At 40.2% G+C, this 25,453-nt stretch overlaps 1 protein-coding gene across 8 annotated transcripts in view; it reads right to left on the reverse strand.

Moving 5' to 3' along the window:
- aopep (aminopeptidase O (putative)) overlaps positions 1 to 25,453 on the reverse strand; it is a 175,007-nt gene that overhangs the window by 82,725 nt on the left and 66,829 nt on the right. For all 8 annotated transcript variants that reach the window (XR_007956689.1, XM_052020423.1, XM_052020422.1 and 5 more), the window contains exons 7-11: positions 15,716 to 15,822; positions 7,236 to 7,338; positions 5,442 to 5,549; positions 4,976 to 5,019; positions 2,065 to 2,125 (exon numbers count right to left, since the gene is read on the reverse strand). Coding sequence is in view for 7 of the 8 variants with exons in the window: in XM_052020423.1 (XP_051876383.1) it covers positions 2,065 to 2,125; positions 4,976 to 5,019; positions 5,442 to 5,549; positions 7,236 to 7,338; positions 15,716 to 15,822 (423 nt within the window). In the remaining variant the exon portion in view is untranslated. The remainder of the gene's footprint in view (positions 1 to 2,064; positions 2,126 to 4,975; positions 5,020 to 5,441; positions 5,550 to 7,235; positions 7,339 to 15,715; positions 15,823 to 25,453) is intronic.

The following is a 25,453-nucleotide window of genomic DNA, read 5'->3' on the forward strand; positions in this document are numbered from 1 at the left end:
GTAATCCTCTTATATTATTCTCAAACTTCAATGGCATCCTTCCTTTGTTCCTCGTATTCCACCAAATAGCACAAAATGATAAGGGACTCCTAGGAATGCTTTCCCAAATAGCAGGTCGACTCTGTAGCTGAAGAGGAAGGGGAATTGGAGTCTTAATACAGTGCATTACTAAGGCCCCATCTAAATTGCAGAATGAACCTAGAAAATATACATAGCTGAGTTTTGGACAAAACAGAAAATTGCAGAGAACATTTACTTCTATTATTGGAGTAATTTGCAAAAGTCAGTAGACATACTTGTTGGGAGGGAGGAATAGCATTAACTACATGAACTTATTATATAATTCTGATAAAACATTTTAATAATGCCTGTGGAGTGTTTCACCTTAGTAACTTTGTTTAGTTTTTAAATACACAACAGTTGATTCACCACAGTTCACTGCTCCAAATGAGGGATGCAATTAGTTTGTTTCACAGGGTCCACTAGAGCAAACAGGCAAATGTGGGACCTGGGATAGGGTGGGCGGACAGTAAGCCCCAAGAGATGCCAAGTACGTAGTCACAGAGCCTGAGAGTGGCTGAACCCATCTTAGTGCCTATAATAGCTAACTGCTCAGGTTGGTCATAAGAACATTGTGACTGCTTTGACAGATTGCAATTCAAAGTAAAAGCAAACACTGCTCAGATATCATTTTGAATTGTCACAGTAACCAATATTACACTAAAAATTAATAAATGGAATGAATCAACCACATGACTGAAATTAGCTCAATACTTAATCCTTCCTGGCTTCAGATCTTGCTCAAACTTGCTCTCAAAACAGCATTTTAATTTCTGAGGCTAAAATAAAATTAATTTTGCTTAATCTAGTGTTAGATAGTGTTTGTGAGTAAAGTGCAGTTGCCTTAAACTTGTGTTTAGAGTAGAATTGGGCACTTCGTCCTAGCCAGTATTTATCATGCAAAAGAGCCTGTTTCCACCCCTGTATCTGGTTCCTTTTTTCTTCACGTGTGCATCTCACTTCCCCTTAAATTTATTGGTGCTATCTACTTCAACCTGTGGGAGCAAGTTCTGTATTCTCTATAAGTTAAATTAAAAGATTTCACTTAAATTCTTTATATATCTCTAAATTTTTCTTTGCAGAGAAAAGAGTTCCTGCCTCCTCAACCTTTCTGACTGATTGCAACCATTCAGTCCTGGTACAGAAAAGAATATTACAATGTCACTTCCTTCAGTGCTTCAATATCCTTTTTGTAGACTAACATAACATAAATTTAACACTGCCCTTTTGCTTTTGTATTGTTACTTACTAATTTTTCTGAGGTATACTTTTCTTTTATAAAGCTGTTACTAAATTCTAAAATAGCAAGTGTGCTGAATTTCAATTTGCATTTAATAGAATTTTCTTTTTACATTAAACCTTTTACAAGTAATTCTTCAATGAAGTGATAGGCACTCAGTCTTTGGAAAACTCCCACACATGCAAAATAGAGTAGGTGTAAGCACAGGATACATGAATCCAAATACAAGCTATTTAGATACGGCTCAGCAAAAGGCATAAAAAAACTGCAGATGCTAGAGCCCTGAAATATATACAGAAAATATTGGAAATATTCAGATTGTGAAGGATCTGTGGAAAGAGAAAAATAGGTCTGTTTCCCAGGGTCGAAATGTCTAATACTAGAGGGCAAGAGGGGTAAGTTCAAAAGGAATATGCGGGGCAAGTTTTTATTTTACACAGAGTGGTGGGTGCCTGGAATACACTGCCAGTGGTGGTGGTGGAGGCAAATACAATAGAGGCATTTAAGAGGCTCTTAGATAGGCACATAAATGTGCAGAGAATGGAGGAATAAGGACATTGTGTAGGCAGAAGGGACTAATTTAGTTAGGTGTTTAATTACTAGCTTAATTAGTTTGGCACAACATTGTGAGCCGAAGGGTCTGTTCCTGTGCTGTACTGTTCTATGTTCTATGTTCAGGTCCTGCCTGACCTGCTGAGTATTTCCAACATCTTCTATTTTTATTTTTAGAAACTGCTAATGCAAGTGGATACAAAAAAAATTACCTTTGGCAATCCTGCTACATCCAGCCAGACTTGATAGATAATATCTGCAGACAGCCCCTGACTATGGTGAATAAAGCAAAGGGAGAAACTTTAGTTTAATATTACACTTTCCAAATGAATAAAAAAGTGGAGGAGAAACTCCTAAGATGCATACTAAAGACCTTGATGATCAATGCACATCCATACCAATGAAAGAAGATACGGTGCTGGATCTAATTCCAGGGAACGAAACATGCCAAGTGTAATGCATATAATTGGGCATGATCCTCACCAAATGATGACTCCAAGAAAAATAGAGGAGCAGCACCAGCCACTCTACATGGCCTTCTTTAACCTCACTAAAAACCTTTGGCACAATCAATCCAAAAGGACTGTGGAGCAACCTCCCCAGAACATGTGATAACATTGGAGAGGGTGCAGAGATTCACCAGGATGTTACATGGACTGGAGGGTATCAGTTATCAGAGACTGGAGAGGCTAGGTCTGTTTTCCCTGGAGCAGAGGAGGTTGAGGGGGGACATGACTGAGTTATATAAAATTATAAGTATCGATAGGGAAGACTGCAAGAAACTTTTCCCCATATCAGTGGGAAATAAAACCAGAGCACATAGATTTAGGGTAAGGAGTAAGAGATATAAAGGGAATGTGAGGGGGACCTTAGTGGCAAGTACCTGTAACACACTCCCTGAGAGAATGATGGAAGCAAAGTGGCTGACGGCATTTAAATAGTGTCTAGACAAGCACTTGAATTGCCTAGGTATAGAAGGTTATGAGGCAAGTGCTGGAAGATGGCATTAATATGGATGGGTGTCCATTGGTCAGTGTAGACCAAATGGCCTGTTTTCATGCTGTATGACTTCATAAATTTGGCTGCCCACTGAAATTTATCTCCATCCATGATAGCATCCAAGCCTGATGTTAAGTAATTGGTCTACAACAGAACCAATCTCAGTGAAGAGCAGTGTTAAACGAGGCTGCATCATTGCCAACACCTTTAGAGTCATACAGAGATACAACATGGAAACAGGCCCTTCAGGCCAGCAAATGCCTGGCAACCATCAAGAAACCATTTGATGCAGAGAAATGATTCACTTTATTATGAAAAATGAGAAAAACAAGAATATTAACTAAACAATATAATATTTAAAAAGGATGCAGGAAGAAAGACATGAGGATGTACAAATTCCAGACCTTGAAGATGGAAGAATACTTAAGAGACTTCAATAAACACAGTCAGTGTGAATCAGTAATAACATCTCCTCCTCACTGACAATCAATACAGGCGCACCTCAAGGATGTGTGCTTCGCCCACTGCTCAACGCTCTCTACACTCATGATTGTGTGGCTAAGCATAGCTCAAACAGCATCTATAATGTTCACAGGTAACATCACTGTTGTTAGCACAATCTCAGATGGCGATGAGGAGGTGTACAGGAGTGGGATAGATCAACTGGTTGAGTGGTGTTGCAACAACAACCTCACAGTCAACGTCAGCAAGACCAAGGAATTGATTGTGGACTTCAGGAAGGGGAAATCAGGAGAACACGCACCAGTCCTCATTGAGGGATCAACGGTGGAAAGGGTGAACAGCTTCAAGCTCCTGGGCATCAACATCTTGAGCCTGGGCCCAACACATTGATGCAATCACAAAGACGGCACGCCAGCAGCTCTACTTCATTAGGAGTCTGAGGAGATTTGGTATGTCACCAAAGACTCTTGCAAATTTCTACAGATGTATGGTGGAGAGCATTCTGACTGATTACATCACAGAGGCTCCAATGCACAAGATCGCAAGGGGCTGCAGAGGGTTGTAGACTCAGCCAGATCCATCACGGGCACAACCCTCTCCACCATCGAGGATATCTTCAAGAGGTGGTGCCTCAAGAAGGCGCATACATCACTAAGGACTCTCACCATCTGGGACATGCCCTCTTCTCGTTACTACATCAGGGAGGAGGTACAGGAGCCTGAAGATCCACATTCAATGATTTAGGAACAGCTTCTTCCCCTCCACCATCAGATTTCTGAACAGTCCATGAACCCATGAACACTACCTCGTTATTCCTTTTTTTACTATTTATTTATTTTGTAATTTATAGTAATTTTATATCTTTGCACTGTACTGCTGCTGCAAAACAAATTTCCCAATATACAAGTCAGTCACTTCATATAGAGACAGAGAATGTAAAGGAAGATATGCTAAACCTTTAGGAATATCTAGTTAAGCCCAGCCTAGAGCATTGTGGCTGATTCTGGCACCACTATCTCTGAAGGATAACAAGTCCTTAGAAAGAATGCAGAGGATATTTTTAGAATGGTACCACAGATGAAAGACTCCAGTTAAGTGGAACAAAAAATAGAGAAACTGGGTAAATTCCTCCCAGGGCAGAGGAGACCATGTGGAGATTGATAAGGCTCAAAGATCAAGAAAGGTTTTGATTAATTAAATAGAGAAAAATGGTTTCCAATTTCAGAAGGAATAAGAACCAAAGGGACTGATTTAAGATAACTTGTAGAAAAAATAGCAACATGAGTATTAAACTTTGCACAGAGCTGTTATGATGTAGTTCTACCCTGTTCCCTTTTAAAGTTATTACTGAATCAGTAAAAACTTTCAAAAGGAGTTGGATGAAGGAGAAATTTGATTCAGGACCATGGGGAAAGAGAAGAGGAATGGGACAAAAATGATGGGCCAAATGGCCTCTTTTTTTTGTTTCAACATTTTCTGCTATTATGAAAATACGTGTTTTAATGCACTGAATTCATGACGCTACAAGGTGTACCAAATTAATTTATGGAGAAGATTAATATGTTGCTTGCTATATCTCTAATGAACATTCCAAATTGTCTTTTGAATGTCTAGACTGAATATCATATTTTAATTGTGAAACAAAATATCTTTTGTACATACCTTCCAAGTTGTGAAAAATTCTCCATAAACATGTGCAGAAAATCCTAATTTTGAAATAATAACAACTATGACAAACAGGAATTAGAATTCAACAACTTATAATAAAAGCTAAATTTTTAAAATAATTCCCAATATAGATTGTTTTAGCACATTTAGATCTGTCCCTGCTTGATCTTCACTCTTAACGTAAGCAGTGAATTATTAGTGCAGAACACTGATTTCAGTGAAAGGAACATAAGGCGAGATGCTCTATATACAGTTTGTGGTTCAGCAGCACAGTGTCCTCAATTTTTGTCATGGCATTACAGGATAGAGACTGGACATTTCCAGTCCATAAACTACTTAAGTTAATTTTTCTTAAATCATAGAGGTTCTACAGTTTGTGCACTTTGGTGGTTAAATGTTGCAGATCTCACATTCATATTATTAAAAAACATAAACAAACAATTCTTACAAAATAACTGACCTGAGAAAGAATTAGTTGCCCATGAAACTTCTCCACAAATAGCCCCAAAAAATTAAGAAATGCCTTTTGTCCCACTTGGTTCTCAAGGTAATGAAGCAGAAAATAACCCTAAAAAATATTCACAATCATAAAACAGGAAATAGTGACAGATGATTAACAAGGAATATAATCAGTGGTATAAAATAGCAGATTATAAATTGAGCATTTAAAATGCAGATAACATTTCAACATACCCAGCATAATTACCTACCATTATTCTGATACATATCATTTTCCCTTGTATAGTTCCACTTGAAGGACTTAATTACTCCTTTGGTAATTGGTTAAAAAATAATCACCAACACCTACTCAACACCAGGGCTTTAATCAAACATAACATCTTCTCAAATCCAGCTTACTTTTTCTCATAATATAAAATATCTGGTCTATGTCTCGATCAATCCAATATGAAGAAACTGCAATTTTTACAAAGATTACTTGATAGAACAAAATCAAATTCTTTGGCCCAGCAGCTGCCATCAAGCAACACTGCAATATTTATGTGAGAAACTAAAGCAATTAGTTCAACATGTGTGCTCATGCAAATACCTGAGCTTTAAAAGTTGAATTATTCAAATGGTTCAAAAATAACGAGCCAAATCATAGTCGAGCCAGCTCACTGACTGCACTTAGCCCTCTGAACTTTTCCTGTGACCACACTTGCTTTTTACGGCCCTACGGGTCATGTCCTCCAGAAGGTCTGGTGCTATGGCCCCTTCCAGGAGGCAAAGTAATCAACCAGCAGTGACTCCGTGTCAGGCAACAAATTCTGAAGCTCCTTCCACATTGTCTTTTGAAAGAGGCTTTTAAAAATAATACAAATAATACTTTTCAAAAAATATTAAAATAAATGTATTTTAAAATACCTTAAAATTACTAGAAAGAAATTAGAAATGGAGAAGAAACAAAATAAAGGAACAAATCTTACTCACTTCCAATTTACCTTTTCAAACTAGGTTGGCATCTCCATTCAAATGAATGGGGCTTGCGCTCCAAATAGCAGCTGTCTCTGGTGTAAAGCTGAGGTACTAGATGTGAAGAGGACCCAGCCCTTCAGCTCAGGCTGAATCCTGCAGCAGAGCAGGAAGTCAGATCTCCACAGAAACAGCAAAAGGCAGGTATGATTCAAGTCATTAAGAGCAAGTCCTCAATCCTGAGGTATAACAGTAATGCCTCTTGGTATTGACAGTATAGGATGCAGCAAATAAAAGTAAATATTCAGATATTAACTGAAAATTTCTTTCAAAGGCTGAATTACGAATATCCATACAGAAGGCAATGTTGTACAACCTAAAATCTCATACTGAATGATGGCCTATTGCTATTGATTGGGCCTACTTTCTAGAAAGGATGCAGCAACAATAATTATGACTTGATCACATGGAACAAGAGTAAGCCATTGAGATCTTCAAGTTTGTTCCAACTCTCACTGGGATAATGGCTGATTGGCACCTCAATTCCATTTACCCACATTTGTTCTGCATCCATTGATACCCATACCAACAAAATTTCTTAACTTCAATTGATCCAATATGTAATGACTGAGTTCCACAATCCAATAAACTTTAAACAAAGTGAATCTATATAACAGTCAGGTAAAGGCAGAAAAAACCTTGGATATGGAGTATCCCAACATTTATCCTTTGGTCTCCATCAAAAGAATGATCACTTATCGAGTTACAGAGCACAGCAAACACCCATGAAATATGCCCAAGTTACCTTTAGGATTTTATATACTTAAAAGGAAGCTCTTGCCTTTAAGTAATGAACTTGCATAAAGACTTTTCCTGGATTTCGACCATGTTTGATGATTGATGCACCAGAGTTGCTCACTTCACCCGTGTTCTCCTTGTTAGGCCTGTAAAATTAAGCAGTCTCAAAAAAAATTGCATAATATAGTTCGCTACAAATTTCTATCAAAAGTCTGCAAGCTGGCAGAAATCTGGTAGTGATTCTAGGAGTCTCAATTAGAGGACAGCGCAGAGGCGCAGCAGTTAATGGTGCTGCCACACAGCTCCAGCAACCTAGTTCATTCCTTGCACATTTTCCTTATGACAGGGTGGGTTTCCCCTGGGTACTTCAATTTTCTCCATATCATAAAAATCTCCTGGTGGGTTAATTGGCATTGTAAATTACCCCTATAGTAGGTGGTTAGTAGAAGAATCAGAGGTTATTGATGGGCATATAAGAGAGAATAAGTGGGAGAATTGCAATGAGAGTCATAATACAGAAGGAGTCTGTGAAACCCATCATTTCTGTGACAACTCTTTCCAAGTTTTGTGCCAACTACAAATTTTGAAAATTGCATCCCACAAGGCTATGTTATTAATATACACACAAAAAAGCAATGCAGATACTGAACTCGGGAAAGAGCCATCTGTGCCATGATTACCTATTTATCCCAAAGACCTTCAATTTTTTCTGAAAGGCTGATAAATGGTGCTTTATCGACTGGCATTTAGAAGTCCATAAACACATTAACTGCCCTGCATTTATCTACCTCACTATTAGCTAATCAAAAATGGCCAAATAAGTCAAACACAATTTGCAGAAATAAATTTGTGTTGGCTTTCCTCTATCGGACCATATTAGTCCAAATGATTATCAATTCCTTCCTGGATTATTGTTTCTAAAAGTTGCCTACCACCAATATTAAACTATCATCCCTGTTTTGAACAAGATGTAAAACAAAATAACATCGTCACAACTGCCACATCAATGGATAATCACAAGATTGTATCTAGTATCTCAGCAATTTCTATCCTTTTCTCATCACCAGCAAGGATTTGAAATAGATACATTACTCCCCTTTTGGTTCTATGGAAACGTACTTATTCTAATGGGTAATTTACAGTAGCCAATTAACATATCAGCGTATCTTCGGGATGTGGGAAGAAACTGAGGCATCCAAAAGAAACCCATGCAGTTATGGAAAGCATCCGAGGTCAGAATCAAACCTGAATCTCTAGAACTGTGAGCATATGAGAGGATGGGTCCAGTGCTCAGCACCCACAAGACTAAGGTCCTCCATCAGCCTCCCTCCGCTGCACCACACTGCCCTCTGATAATAAAGGTTTTCAGCATTATCTTGGAAAATGTTGACCAATTCCCATATCTCAGCATCTTTTGGTGAAGACAGATATCAATGCTGAAAATTACCACTGCCTTCAATGCCCCAGCATTGTCTTGGTCGATTGAGGATTAAGACCCCAAACTCATGCTCTGCTCGGAAGCAGTGACCCCTGAAACCTGGACAACTGAAGCAGACACTTCAAGGGGCTGGAAAGGCAGCATCAACTCTATCTCCACAAATTTCTCCAAATTCACTAGGAGGACAAGCTAACTAACGTCAGTGTCCTTTCCCAGCCAACATCGTCAGCAGTGAGGCCCTAGTTGAACTCAATTAGCTACAGTGATCTAGCCACGTTGTTTGCATTCCCAACAGCAGACTCCCAAAACAGACACTCTATTCCAAGCTTTGTCACAAGAGATTGCCAGGTGTAAAAAGGAAAAGATACAAGGATATGCTCAATGTCTCCTTACAGAAGTCCAACAGCCCTACTGATTCATGACAATCTCAGGCCCATGAACACTCAGAGCAGAGAAGGAACCTTTGGGATGGTATGGATAAGACAGTAGCTCTGCACAAGCGGTGAAAGCACTACACCACTCACAAACTACTCACACCCCCACCTCCTGCCCCATTTGTGGAAACATTTGCAGTTCTAACCTCATTGGCTTCCTCACAACTCACAAGACTAAAGTGGAAGCAAATCATTTTTGATCCCAAGGGAATGCTAAAGAAGATTTTCTTTAATCACAATTGATAATCCTCTATTTCCCCCTTCCTATCTCTCCTGCAGTTGTACCTGCCACTCATCAGCCTTATTAAGTACACATCATACAATTATGCATATATGCTCCAAACTTGATTTAGAGATTGCACATTACATAGCAAAAGATAAGCTTAATGTCCCTGTCTCCACTTACTGCAGAAATTATATACTTGGCACAATCTCTTTACAGAAATACAGGGCCAGAAATGTTTTGATGCCCACAGGAATGTGTTTGTCTGTCTTTACGCCCAGTGCTCCTGATCGCCAGATGTCAACCCACCACTTAAAAATTCAGTAGCATTCGTGGCCCATGGAGTCAGTTGTTGGTGAATGGCCCTTGCACGCTTTCCTCACTGCCTCACTGCAGAATGTGCAATGGGAAATACAAGTACAGGTAGAGTGTCAGGTCTTGTGGAAAGAAGCCCGCTGCTCAGGATTGGGCCTTCGATTGGGTCTTGGGAAGCATGGGGGACCAGATCTTTTGAAGATCAGGGTAGGCAGTGGCTTCACTCTGGAGTATCAAAGTCAGGTTGAGATGGGGTCACAATGACTTCGAGCTGTGGAGTCCCAAGGAAAGGATACCAACGTGAGCTGGATGTCCAGGACCTGGCTACAACCTGCTCTGCAGCCTTCTTTTAAACCACGCTGCTGTAGGTCAAACAACACTGCTTGTTTTGAATGTGTCCCATGACAGGCCCATCTCAATCTAACATAGAACACAGAACAGTACAGCACAGGAACAGGCCCTTCGGCCCACATTGTCTGTGCCGAGCATGATGCCAAATTAAACTAATCCTTTCTGTTTGTACATGATCCATATCCCTCTATCCCTGCATATTCATGTGCCTACCGAAAAGCCTCTTGACCACCTCCATCATATCTGCTTCCACCTACCACCCCAGCAGCTCATTCCAGGCACCCAGCACTCTCCGTGTAAAACCTTGCCCCGCACATTCTCTTTAAACTTTCCCCTCTCACCTTAAAGCTATGCCTTTCTACCCTGGGAAAAAGATTCTGACAGTCTACCCATCCTACAGCTCTCATAAGTTTGTAAACCTCTATCAGGTCTCCCCTCAGCCTCCCATGCTCCAGAGAAAACAATCCAAATTTGTCCAACCTCTCCTTAGAGTTCTTACCCTCTAATCCAGACAGCATCCTGGTAAACCTCTTCTGAACCTTCTCCAAAGCCTCCACATCTTTCCTGTTATGGGGTGACCAGAACTGCATGCAATACCCAGTGTAGCATGGCCAAAGTTTTATATAACTGCAACATGACCCAACTTTCCTGACAATACATGGAGATCGATGTTTTTGTAAGCACCTCTGAGGTGGAAAATGTGTCAAAGGCAAAAGCATAACTTGGAACCTTAAAAGCCAGGTTAAATTTCTGAAGTAGCACCATTTGACGTGGGAACAATAGTAACTGCATTCCAGGCCAGAAATATAATATCAATTTTCACATGCATTGAGCTGAAACAAAAGAGTCGTGCATCCAAATTTCTAGGCTTCATTGTACAGCATAGTTGTTGGATCTAAGCAGTATTGTGTTGGAAACTGTGGCATTAGATGTGGAATTAGAAACAATAATCAAAAATACTACACAAGATGATACAGCAAGTTAATCTTTCCATCTGTTCTTTAAATCCTTTCTTTTACATACAACTATTCCCTAGCAATCATGCACTCCTACTTTACACAGATGAATTTATAACATCTGGATAAAAATCTTGAAATTGCAAGAGATAATCTCTTTATCCTCACATTAAAATTCGGGTCCCACGTGAGGCGCACCTTGGATGGAGATCTGGCAAAACTATCTCCACACTTCACCAATGTAGGGAGTATTAATTACATCAGCCCCCAGTATTTTACACTGCCAATCAAAAGCCATTAGGCAGCAGTTGCATCATTTCCCTTCCCTCACATCTTTAATTGCTTTTCCTTTTCATCTACTGCACTGGCACGAGTCACAGTGATACAATTGTCTACATCATAGGCAGCATGCTGAAACATGGGTCTCATTCAATATTCTTACCTCCTGCAGGACAGAGGGGGAAAAAACCTCTGTCTTCCAACTCCACTTAGGGAGAAACTACAAAAATCAAGTTCAGAGACTGGAGAAGAAATAAGGGATGGGAAAGGTCTAGGCTCAGTTCAGGGCTCATATTAAATTTCTAGTCTTTTCTCCTCAATGGCAGATCAAAGCCTATACTTTAGAACAATTGCACATCAATCATTCAGTTACACTTGAAGAGCTTTTAATTGATTTAACATGGGAAAAAATGTCCTTCACCTACTCCATCTACCAAATGAAGCTTAATTGGCAGGCAAGTCACCGGAGGAAAGTCGCACCTCACATACACTCCTTTACTCTTTCTCTGCAATGTAGCACCACACATATATCCATGACAGGGAGGCTGAAGTACAAAGTTGAGCAGGGGGTACACAGGTCATAATCAGCAGCAGATAATGGAACAGGAAATTGCTATTCAAATACTTACATGATAGCCCCTCTTCATCTAGACTTCTGAGGTTTTAATGGAACATTTCCAAGGATGAATGACTGCTGTACTCATTAAACCCCACAGATTATATTTATTGTGGAGAAAGCTATAATCTGCATTTATATAAAATGTCATCCAGAATTACTATATAAAAAACACAGGTCACAGTGGTGTATGAGACAAGTCTACCGACATTTACAATGGTGCAAAAGAAGATACACTTAGTAGTAGCATTTAAATTAGATTGAAGAATGCATCAGTAGCATATTTGTCACCAAGAGGAAATATTAAGGTAGCAAATATTTTCTATGCACACCGTTAAAATGAAATGCAAAAGTTATTCCGTTTTGTTTTTAAGAGGCGACCAATTAAATAGAAAAAGTGATTACAAAGGATGCATTGTATTTTCAGAAGCCAAAGCCTGACTTGCCTTAGAAATGTCTTTTTAAATACTTGGCATATGTTATGAAGGAAAATGTAGCAACAATGACAACGTTGATTGCTGAACTGGAAATAATAAGATGAGTTAAATGGATGTTGCTCAGATTAGGAAAGACCCATAAGAGATATACACTGGAGCCCGGAGTTAGTATTTTCTTGGTATATTTCAAGGATTTGGACTGGGAACAGGAACCACTACCTCAACATCTGCTGCGGATGCCAAAAAAGTTTGCCAAACAACACATACAATACTAAGTGGTATAAGTCAGTTTTTTGTCGTTGGTATTAATTTGATACCATAACAGTATGCACCCATTGTACTTCCTTCCTGATATTCTCTCCCAGTGAAGTCAACTGAAACAAATATTGGAAAAGTAGTGCAAAAGGCAACCAGCACAACTAGTACTAACAACCAAAATTTCTAACCCTGAAATACTACAGGAAGATAGAGATTGGTATGTGCAATTCAATGTGAGTATCAAAGGTATTTGTTTTGTGGAAGAAAACAAGGTAGGTGGAAAAGCACATACACCTTTTTAAATACACAACTCCCTGAAAGTGAATGGAGGTGAAAAAAGACCTATAATGCTGAGTTTTACAAACAGGGGTTGAGATAATTGTTAAAACAAAGCAATAATAAATCTGTACAAGACAATAATTAGGTAATATTGTATACTCTTAAGTGCTCCCTTCTAGATCTTGGAAGCCAAATGGACTAATTAGCATGGAATCAACAAAATGAGAGCAAAAATGGGAATCTGTAAGGAGATTCAAGAAACTGGCAACATCTCATCAAATATAAACAAACAAAATGTTGATTAAGTGAGTAAGAAGATGGGTTATGGAAATTTTTTCCAATGTGGAGAGTTGTTGCAGAATGGAATGCTTTGGGAAGACGGTGGTTGAGGCATGAACTATTGCAACTTTGAAGGGAAAAATATGACAGAGATTTAGTTTTATATTGCTCCATCAGGGAGATGGCATGGTGTGAAGGAACAAGAATACATTAAATTACCTCCTACTGTGCTGGAAAATGTCAACAATTTTAGGGAGAAATAAATATTTCAAGAAACAAACAGGACATAAATAAAAAAAATTGCCAAAGAGCAAATAGCACAAGTAAAACAATGATAAGTTTTAGCGACTTCACTTACTTATAAATAGCTCAAAAATGTGGTAGATTCCCCAGAGTTTAAAATTTGGAGCACAAAGAATTTTTAACTGGAATCCAAAGAGAATTTGGCCAAGCCAAACTGATATATCACGCGAGTCTGGAACATGTACATATATATGAAGTGTGTCAAACTTCTGCAAAATAGTCAAATTAAAACTAACATTTACCATGATCCACAACAGGCAACTACATTGTGACTGCAACCAAATATCTAGAGACCTGGACTGTCTCGTTCAAATACATGTTTCTCGTTATTGTATCACAAACTTAAAATCACGTTATAAAGTAACTAAATAATATGGCAAAAAATTCACAAAGTCCTACATAACAGAAACAGGTCCTTCAACCCACCAAGTCCATGTTAACCATCAATTACCCCTTTGCATTAATCCCATTTACCAGCACTAGACTTCTATGATTTGGCAATTCAAGTTCTCATCTAGATACTTGTGAAATGTTGAGAGAGTACCTGCTTCCGCCACTGGCTGCACATTCCAGATTCCAACCATCCTCTGGGTGAAAAAATTCTTCCTCAAATCCCCTCTAAACCTTTTATTGCTTACCCTAAACCTATGTTCTCCAGTTTTTGGCATCTCTGTTACATGGGAAGTTTCCTACTATCAGCCCTGTTTACGTCCTTCATAATTTTAAGATAAGATTTTAAGATATTCATTTATTAGTCACATGTACTGTACATCAACACACACAGTGAAATGCCTCTTTTTGCGCTACTGAGAATGTGCTGGGGGCAGCCTGCACGTGTTGCCACTCTTCCGGTGTCAACATAGCATGCTCACAGCTCCTAACCTGTATGTCTTTGGAATGTGGGAGGAAACCAGAGCACCCAGAGGAAAACCACACAGACACAGGGAGAACATACAAACTCCTTACAGACAGCTGCGGAATTGAACCCAGGTCACTAGCGCTGTAATAGCGTTACGCTAACCGCTACACTACCGAGCGCCCTTGTGAATACCCCTTCAACCTCTTCTGCTCCAATAGATATTAAGTTTTGCCACTCTGCAATTTTCTGCTTTACATTAACATCTGCCATTTTCTTCCCCATTCACTTAATCTGTGTGTGTATATTTCAATTATGCTTTTGCTGATGTTTGTGTATTCCTTTCCCAGCCAGCTTATTTTTATTTTCTAAGAAGTTTTCAGAAAGTTCTTCTTTCTATGATAATGATCATGAAGCAACAGAGTTCAGTGGTTGAAAAGAACAGAGGTTCTGAAGTACCAGAATATGTAAAGCACATGCTGCACTTTTTTTTTGTTTAATAATTCTTCCGATTAGGATCAGTGATGAAGAAAGTATGGACAATTTCCAGTATGGAATTTAAGTATTATGTGATTCATGTGCAAATGTGAACTTTGAGGCAGTTAATGTGTTTTCCCAATGGAATTTCAGTGACAGTAATAAGAAATATTCTCTCAGTTATATGGGAGAATTTTAGTTTTTTGTCCTTTTGAACTGTGATGATCAAACTGCAGCTGTAGATATTGCTCACCCTATTTTGAGATGTAAAATTTTAGGGTTGGAACCATACTGATAGTAAGGTTGGTTATTGTGTGAGGAATTTAAGGTAGTATATTGACAGAACTTAACAGTGGCGCAGCTAGTAAAGCCATTGCCTCATAGCGACAGCAATGCAGGGTCAACTCTGACCTCAGGTGCTGTCTGTATAGAGTTTGCACATTTTCCCTATGAATACATAGGTTTCCTTCTACATCCCAAAGTTTGTGAGTGGTAGAATCTGGAGAGCTGATTGAGACATGGGGAGAATAAAATGAGATTAATGTATGATCAGTGTAAATGGGAGCTTGATTGCTGACGTGGACTCAGTGGGCCAAAGAACCTGTTTCCATGCTATATGGCTCTAACTACAAAACTAAACAAACCCAACCTCATCAGTCACCTCTCAAAGCTGAAACATTCCATCCCAGATAACTTCCTGATGAACCTCCTCTGCACCTTTTCTGATACAATCACATCCTTCCTCTAGTGTGGCGACCAGGATCGCACACAGTACTCAAGTTGCGGCTTAACCAATGTTTTATAAAGCTGCACCATAACCTCCCTGCCATTAGGTTCTATGTCCCAGCTAATGAAGGCCAATTACCCTGTATGCTTTCTTCACTATCTTACTGTGCTGCCATCTTCAGGGATCCTTGGACTTGTATGCCAAGGTCCCTCTGTTCCTCAATGCATTCCTACTGTTCATTGCAAAGCCTACCCTCATCTCTCCCAAGACTGATGAGCAATGTATCTGTATTTACCTTAACACTTGCAACTCTTCTTCAGAGTTCTGAATTTCTTCTCTGAGCCTTCTCCATCGCAGCAAGGACCTTAGCTGCTGTTGCTCTTTCATTTCTTCCTGTGACAGCTAGAGAAATGTACTCAATGAACACCTGACGGTTAACACATGCTTAGCCTTGCAAAATTAAGCAAGAAAATTAGCTGGAGTAATGAACTCCATAACCATAGTATTAGAATATCAGGTGGCATCATGATCTGCCAATTGCATAAAGTATTCTGGCACTGCTAGTAGAACTGCTCCTCGCAGCACCAGAGACCCAGGTTCAATCCTGACTTCAGGTGATGTCTTGCACCAAGCTTGCACATTCTCCCTATGACCGCTTGGGTTTCCTCTGGGTGGTTCAGTTTTCTCCCACATCCCAAAAACGTGAAGGTTGGTGGGTTAATTGGCCACTGTAAATTGCCTCTAGTGTGCAGGTGAGTGATAGAATCTGGGGGAGTTGATGACAATGTGGTCAGAATAAAAGAAAATGGGATCAATGAAGGATTCCACCCCACTGTGATAAGACTATTGAATGGTTCCTTTATACAATGAGATGGACTATGACCTCACGATCTACCTTGTTGTGACCATGCACCTTATTGCACTGCACTTTCTTTGTAGCTGTGACACTTCACTCTGTACTGTTAATGTTTTTACCTGTACTACATCAATGCACTTTGTACTAACTCAATGTAACTGCACTGTGTAATGAATTGACCTGTACGATTGGTTTATAAGACAAGCTTTTCACTGTACATTGGTACAAGTGACAATAATAAACCAATGCCAATTACTGTAAATGGGTGGCTGATGGTCAGTGCGGACACAATGGACAGAATGGCCTGTTTCTGTGTTGCACGTGTCTGTGACTCTATATCCTTAAACTAGGCATTTATGGTGCAAATGCTAAAAGTCTCAACATATCGATGCAATTGGTATGTGAGGGAGCACCACAGATACTAGATAACTTGTTGGGTCCCAGAAAACAGGCCCTACTAATCCGAATTTCATAACAGCTGATCCTCTGCTGGTTACTCATTCAATTGTGTGACACCTATACTTTGCTTTATTTTTGTCTCTCTCATGATGCAGATCACAGTGTCTATAATACTCTGTTGATGTTTCATCATTCTAACACATTTTGTAAATCTCTTACTTCATCACCACTCCCTTCTGTATGACCCTCTGTATCTGATGTGCCTCAACACACACTCCCTTAATTGATATACTTAACAGAGTAAATTCTAAGAGCCCTGTAAAATGAGGAGGTCATAAAATCAGGCACTCCAATTTGTTGCATGCCTGGTTTTATAAGGTGCAGTTTGGCACAGAATAATGAAACTGCAATCTCAGCTTATATAGCACAATTCAAATATTAAAATGTAATTTATAAAAGTTTGTCCTTTAAATTTGAATTGGATTCTCAGAGCACTCAAATCAAGGTGAGCAAGAAAGGAGTAGGGAGATTAAAGCATAATTATGGCTCACAGGGGTTGTATGCAGGTGTGGCTGGCTAAAGTATTATACTTTACTTCAGCAAGCTTTTAAAACATGATGAATGCCTAGTCCATGGATAAAAACTCTGAAAACAAAGACGAAGAAATGCTAATGGTACAGATGGGTAGATCTGTGTGGGCTCAAGTTATTGATCATATTCTGCAAGTTGCCTCTTGAGACCTTCTGTTTGGTTTTCAAAAATAAGATCAGTTTAAATCAATTGGAGAGGCTGAATCTAACTCCAGTTCACAAATCAGTTATCTCATTCATACCTTTAAGTGTCAGCTTCAACTCTGTGATAGCATTCTCACCTTTGAGTCAGAAGGTGTTCAACCTCACGCAGAAGACTTGAGCTCATAATCAGGGCTGCAACTTCGGTGCTATACTAAGGGACTGCTCTACTCTCAGAAGTGTTTGGATGAGATGTTAAACTAGGGACTTTTCTGTCTCTCAACTGGAAATAAAAGATCCTACAGCATTATTCAAAGGACAGCATGGATCTTCTCAGTGTCCTGATCAACATTTATCCATATTCAAAAATTAGAGGAAAAAAACTGCCAATGCTAGAACCAAATCAGAAAAGGCCGGAAGAACTCAGCAGCTAAAGCAGCATCTTTACTGGAAAGAGAAACATTTCTGATCTAATAGTCTTTGTCAGAACCGGACAAGTGAGAAGATACATGTGATTCAAGCTGCAATAAAGGGGAGGGGTGAAGAGAACTGAGATAATGTCTGTGATAGGATGCAGACCAAAGCTACCATGGTATCAATTATTTACTTTAAAACTTATGATAATAATTAATCAGTTTTGCACTTCATTTGTGTTTATGGAAACTTGAATGAACAAATTGGTTCCTGCTTTCCTAATGCGTGACTGCAATTCACAAGTACTTTGTTGTCTCTAGAGTAATTTGAGGTGGTCTAAGATGGGCAAAAGTAAAGCACTGTCACTGTATTCCAGTCAAATATCAGCTTGTCATGATTAACAAAACCATTAAAGTACTACAAATAATGGTCTTCTCATGATCTTTGTGAAAACTTTGAAAGAAATTCCATGTTTACCAATCATTCTGATTGCCTAAGTACAAATCTTTAGACAAGATAAATAACGAGTGAGACCAAGTTTTAATAATAATTATCTTACTAACTCCAAGGAAAGGCAGAAGGATTATAACCTCACAGGAAAATAACAAAATGAGGGAGGCACATCCAGAAGATTAAGATTCATGGGATTCAAGGTGAATTAGCCGTTTGGATTCAGAACTGGCTTGCCCGTAGAATACAGAGGGTAGTGGTCGATGGGACTCATTCTAGCTGGAGGTCTATGACTAGTGGTGTTCATCAGGGATTTGTACTGGAACATCTGCTGTTTGTGATGTATATATATGACCTGGATGAAAATGTACGTGGGTGGGTTAGTAAATTTGCAGATGATATGAAAATTGGTGGTGTTGTGGATACCGTAGAAGACTGGCAAAGGATGCAGCGGGATATAGATCGGTTGCAGATATGGGCGGAGAAATGATTGTTGGTGTTCAACCCGGCCAAATGTGAAGTGTTGCACCTTGGGAGATCAAATGTAAAGAGACAGTACACGGTTAATGGCAAAACAGTGTTGATGAGCAGAAGGATCTTGGGATCCAAGTTCATAGCTCCCTGAAAGTGGCTATACAGGTTGATAGGGTAGTAAAGAAGGCATATGGCATGCTTGCCTTCATTAGTCAAGGCACTGAGTTCAAGAGTCAGGAAGTTATGATGCAGCTTTATAGAACTTTAGTTCGGCCGCATCTGGAGTATTGCATCCAGTTCTGGTCGCCCCATTACAGGAGGGATGTCGAGGCTTTGGAGAGGGTGCAGAAGAGGTTTACCAAGATGGTGCCTAGATTAGAGGGCATGTGCTATGAGGATAGATTGGACAAACTTGGGCTGTTTTCTCTGGAGTGGCAGAGGCTGAGGGGAGATCTGACAGAGGTTTATAAGATTATGAGAGGCACAGATAGAGTAGACAGCCAGTATCTTTTCCCCAGCATTGAAATGTCTAATACCAGAGGGCATGCATTTAAGGTGAGAGGGAGAAAGTTCAAAGGAGATGTGTGGGGCAAGTTTTTTTTTACACAGAGAGTGGTGGGTGCCTGGAATGCGCTCGCTGGGGTGGTAGTGGAGGCAAATACAATAGGGGCGTTCAAGAAGCTCTTTGATAGGCACATGAATGTGAGGGAAATGGTAGGATATGGACATTGTATAGGCAGAAGGGATTAGTTTAGTTGGGCATTTTACTACTAATGTAATTGGTTCGGCACAACATTGTGGGCCGAAGGGCCTGTTCCTGTGCTGTACTGTTCTATGTTCTACAAACAAAAAAAAGGCTAGGCTAAGAAGAAGAATCGTGGCTGTACAAAGTTCTGTACATATACGCTTGAAGTGTTAGTAAAGTTACTTGGGATCTGAAACTTAATTCGAGGGAATGGCGTTTGTAGTGATGAAGACAATGACCTTGGTCTTCCCAAAACATAAACCAGAAGAGTTTTTGGAGATATAGGAGGGTGCAGATACTAGAATCTGGATCAACACACAAAATGCTGGAAGAACTCAGCGGGACAGGTCAACTGTCCATTTCCCTCCATAGATGCTTCCTGTCCAGAAGAGATTTTGTTCATCCAGTTTGGATGTTAAATTTAAAATTTTTTTTTAATTTTTTAAATTTTATTTACAGCGTGGTAACAGGCCCTTCCGGCCCAACGAGTCCGCACTGCCCATTTTAAACCCATATTAACCTACCCGTACGTCTTTGGAATACGGGAGGAAACCGGAGCACCCGGAGGAAACCCACGCAGACACGGGGAGAACGTACAAACTCCTTACAGACAGCAACGGGAATCGAACCCAGATCACTGGCGCTGTAATAGCATCGCGCTAACCGCTACGCTACGGTGCCACCCCAATGTTGGACACACTGACTATAAAACTAGAGGCAGTAGAGAGATCAGGAGCTGTGGTGATGGTCTATGAAGTGTCTCATTCTCATACCCTTGGAAACATGTGTTTTTGGATGTTACTGTCAAGGACTGTAGTGAGCTGAGATATAAGAACTGGGAAACCTTATTTATTTATGTTATTATGCTGATTGGATTATACTACAGCCCCCCCCCCCCCCCCCAAAAGCCACTGAGAGGTGGAGGAACATGTTATGTAGACAGATTAAGGAAAGGTACAGAAACAACAGGGTTGTCATAGTGGGGGACTTTAAATTCCCCAGTATTGATTGGAAATTCCTTAGTACAAGAGACCTGGATGGGGCAGGATTTCTTCAGTGCATCCACAAGGGGTTCTTGAAACAGTACTTGGAGAGTCCAACTAGAGGGGAAGGATTCGGAGGATTGTGAAGGCAGTTGGAGTTTAATCCAGGCAAGTGTGAGGTGTTGCACTTTGGGAGGTCAAATGAAAGGAGAAAGTATAAAGTTAATAGTAGGCCCCTTAATAGCACTCAGGTACAAAAGGATCATGGGGTCCGGGTCCATAGTTCACTAAAAGTGGCTACGCAAGTGGATAAGGTGGTAAAGAAGGCATATGGCATGCTTGCCTTCATCCAATATAAGAGTAAGGAAGTTATGCTGCAGTTATATAAAACTTTAGTCAGACCGCACTTGGAGTATTATGTGCAGTTCTGGTCGCCCCATTATTGGAAGGATGTGGAGACTGTGCAGAAGAGGTTTACAAGGATGTTGCCTGGATTCGAGGGTATGAGTTATAAGGAAAGGTTGAACAAACTTGGGTTGTTCTCCCTAGGGCGTCAGAGGCTGAGGGGAGACCTGATAGAGGTTTTTAAAATTATGAGAGGCATAGATAGAGTAGACAGTCAGAATCTGTTCCCCAGGGTAGAAATATCAAACACCAGAGGACATGTTTTAAGGTTAGGGGTGGGGGTGGGAGTTTAAAGGCGACGTGAGGGGCAAGTTTTTTTTTACACAGAGGGTGGTAGGTGCCTGGAATAGGTTACCAAGGGGTAGTAGTGGAAGCAGGCAGTTTGATGGAGTTTAAGAGGCTTTTAAATAGACACATGAGTATGAAGGGAATGGAGGGGTATGGTTGATACACAGGAGGAGGATATTTAGTATAAATTGGCATCAAGATCGGCACAACATCGTGGGCCGAATGGCCTGTCCAGTGCTGTACTGTTCTATTTTCTATATTTCTGATAGTTTAAATCTCTTTGATTTTAAAGAGGCACAGATGTTGCCATTGTTCACTAATGCTCTCTGTGTGCTGGTGATCTAACCAAGCAATTCATAGGAAGTTCTAAAATTTTCACCAGGCAATAATGATGGTAGAGGGACATTTGTCCCATAACAACTGAAGTGGGATTTGAAAGGAAATCTGGAAGTGAACCTGTTCTCGTGTACCTACTCTCCTTTTTTTCCAGGTATTGGAGGTTACATGGGGAGGGTATGCTGGCAAAAGGGATGGGAAGGTGAAGATAATTTATATTGACTACACACAGGTGAGGCAAATACTTGGAATAGACTGCCCATGGAGACAAAACTGGATGGTGTTGCCACATCAAGAGAAAATGTCATTGACTTTTTTTGAACCTGTTAGCTGGGGCAATCAGATAGATTATTCTATATTTTGAATTCACTGTAGTTTGAAAGATTGTGACAATCTTTTGCAGTCTTGCATATTTCTATGTGACAAAGACACATAAATAACATTTTGTGTCCTTTACAAAATTAAATTATATTTGGGAAAAATGCTGCAATGAATTTGATTAAACTAACAGCTTTCATGATGAAAAGTTGTTAACTCAGAAGTGGCAAATATATGTGGAAAATGTAAGCACCAGTCAGAGGAGCAAACTAATCACAACATATTTCTTCCCAGATCACAAAATAAATCTATCCAAATTCATTTTGTAATGACTTATGTCCTTTGTCTGTTCTTTAACATTCATTTTACAATTCTATCTTTTCTGTTTCAAAGAAAACGTCTTGCAAATTAATTCCAAAACCTAATCTTTTCTTCTATAATCTCTACTATTTCATGACTAGTGTAACTGCAATGATCAAAATGTTCTACTTTTGTTCATAAAACACTAGAATTCCCCCCACCCCTCATGAAAATCTGTCAGTATTTTATTTCAGTGTATCAACCACATTTCATAATGGGGTCTCTGATTGATAATCCTAACAAAGTGAATTAATGAAAAAGGAAAATGGAAAAGAACAGCCTTGGCTTGCCAGAATGAATTGAAAAAGGAAACTGGAAGAGACTGAATGCCATAAATCTCAGCTCAGTACTGATTTCAGACATCAACAAATGACATGTTATAATGGAGACACAAGAAGCTGCAGATGCTGGAATCTGAAGCAAAAACAAACTGCTAGAGGAACTCAGTGGGTCAAGCAGCATCTGTGGAGGCAAAGAAATGGTCGATATTTCAGGTCAGGACCCTGCATCAGGGCTTAAAATGTAGACGGAAGGTAGCCAGTACAAAGTGGTGAAAGGAAGTGGTGAAAGGAAGGGGTGAGACAGGGGCTGCTAAGTGATAGGTGAACCCAAATGAAGTGGGGGATGGTGGGCAGATGGAGCCACATGGGGGAAGGGGAGGGGGAAAGGTAGAGACAGAGGATGTATGGTGATAAATAGAACCGGATAAGGGAGGGGTGATGGGGCCAGGTTGGGGTTGGAGCAGGTGGAGGGAATTGAGAGACAGGTTGATGGGCGAGAAGTGGAAACAGATAAGGGAAAAAAATAGGCGGAGGGGAGGGGGAAGGTGGAGACGGAGGCTGGAAGGTGGTAAGTGGAACTGGATAAGGGAGGGATGATGATTAGATGGAACCAGATGGGGGAAGATGGGACAGGAAGGGTAGGCCCAGAGAGAAGGAACCCAGGCAGATAGGTGTGTGGGTGATGAGCAGATGGAACCAGGTGGGAGAGGGTGACTAATCTAGGCAAACTAGATGAACACCACCTCATATTCCACTTAGGCAGCCTACAGATACAAACATGAAATTTTTCCACTTTCAGGTAACCCACACCCCCTGAGGAACAAAGGACTGCAGATGCTGGAATCTGGATGAAAAACACACTGATGCTGGAGGAACTCAGCAGGCCAGGCAGCAACCATGGAGAAAAGCAGGTGGTCAACGTTTCAGGTAAGGACCCTTCTTCAGGACCCCCTGTGTTTCTTCCCCACTCCCATCAGTCCGTCTAGGTTTTCTCACCCTTTGTTCACCTTTTCTGTTTCCCCACCACCTGAACACCACCCCCCCCCCCCCGTTCCATCTGCCCATCACCCACACACCTGTCTACCTGGGTTTCTTCTCCCTTGGCCTACCCTTCCTATACCCCCTCCCCCATCTGGTTTCATCTGCCCATCATCCCTTCTTTATCAGGTTCCACATCACCTTCCAGTCGTCACCACCTTCCCCTTCCCCTCTCCCCACCTGGCTCCATCCACCTATTTTTTCCTTATCTGTTTCCACCTATCATTCACCAGCCTCTGTCTTTCAACACCCACTCCCTCACCCCAACTGGCTCCAGCTGCCCATCATCCCTCTCCTTATCTGGTTCCACATCACTATCCAGCCTCTGTGTTTACCCTCCACTTCCCCCTGCCCTACCTGGCTCTGTTTGCCCATCATCCCCCACCTCACCTGGTTCCACCTATCATCTACCAGACCCCCTGTCTCACCCCTTCCTTTCACTTTTTTATACTGGCTATCTTCTCTCTACATGCTCAGTCCTGGGTGCAGGGTCCCGACCTGAAACATCGACCATTCCTTTGCTTCCACAGATGCTGTATGACCCACTCAGTTCCTCCAGCAGTTTGTTTTTTGCCGAGTGTTACAATGACATCTGCTGTGCATAACAATCATCACTGTTATGAAGAAAGGTTCATTCATTACAGACATTTTTAAAATATAACCAGGAGTATAGGACTTCAGTTATATGGAAAGACTAGAACAATCGGGTCAATTTCTTCTTAAAGGAAATCAGAGGAGATTGGATAAAGCTGTTCAAAATCATGATGAAGTCCAATAGGGTAAATAAGAAGAAATTGTTTCCAGTGACAGAAGAGTCAGTAATCAGAGGACATTGATTTTTCACAAAAAAATTATACAGCCAGTAATGAATCTGGCAGACGACATCTGAAAAGGTGGTGTAAGCAGACTTAGCAATAAATTACAAAAGGGAATTGGATAAATTTTCAGGGCTTTGTGGAAAGGCCAGGTGAGTGGGACTAATTAGATAGAAAATTCAATAGAAAAAAAATGACCTCTATTCTACAATGCAATGATTCTAAAATACACCAATACAAATAGTTTTCTCAGAAAGCTCGAACATTTTTCAATTTCCTTCCTCTTTAATTGTCCACACTGTCTTACGTAAAGAATAAACATATCTATATTACCCTTTTCACATCCTCAGGTTATTTCAAAGCATGTCACAGCTTGGAGCATAAAATTCAAATAGTGAAAAGAGAAAAAAAATCACACCAGAGTTGTGAAAATAGACAATTTACAATAAATCTTGGTATCTTATGATTGAGTTTCACAAAGAACATGGGAGTTCTTTCATCTATTAGCTGATCTATTAACTTGGATACCTTAGCACTGCTGCAACTTTTCACACAAAGGGATGCTGAAATTTACACTTCCAATGCACTCAATATGTGGTTGGCATTACAATATTATCTGGACTATGTCATACTCAATGTTTCAGGAACAGCTTCTTCCCCTCCACCATCAGATTTCTGAACGGTTTATGAACCCACGAACTCTACCTCATTATTCCTCTTTTGCACTATTTATTTATTTTTGTAACTTATTGTAATTTTAATGTCTTGCACTGTACTGCTGTCACAAAACAACAAATTTCATGACATATGTCAGTGGTAATAAACCTGATTCTGATTCTGGCTTGCCAAAGTATTTAATAATCTTTCAGTTGGAAGGACATAAACTATCCCACACCAGAAAAAGGCTCAGAAGATGCAAGTACATGATTCCCTTAGAAGAAAATATCTGGATGCAGCTGCATCGAAGAGAATGCTAGCAGAACAGGAAAGCAAATCTGAAGGCTTCTCTCAATCTCAAAGATAAAACTACACTCATTTATTTTTCGGCCTTTTCTCCCAACACAATCTATGCCAAGCAGGTAAGAAAAATAAACAGCAGCTTTGACTACCTGACTAGCAATCCAGTGTTGGGATTCACAT

The sequence above is a fragment of the Pristis pectinata genome, chromosome 7, assembly GCF_009764475.1.
Source record: "Pristis pectinata isolate sPriPec2 chromosome 7, sPriPec2.1.pri, whole genome shotgun sequence".
Classification (NCBI taxonomy): Eukaryota; Metazoa; Chordata; class Chondrichthyes; order Rhinopristiformes; family Pristidae; genus Pristis; species Pristis pectinata.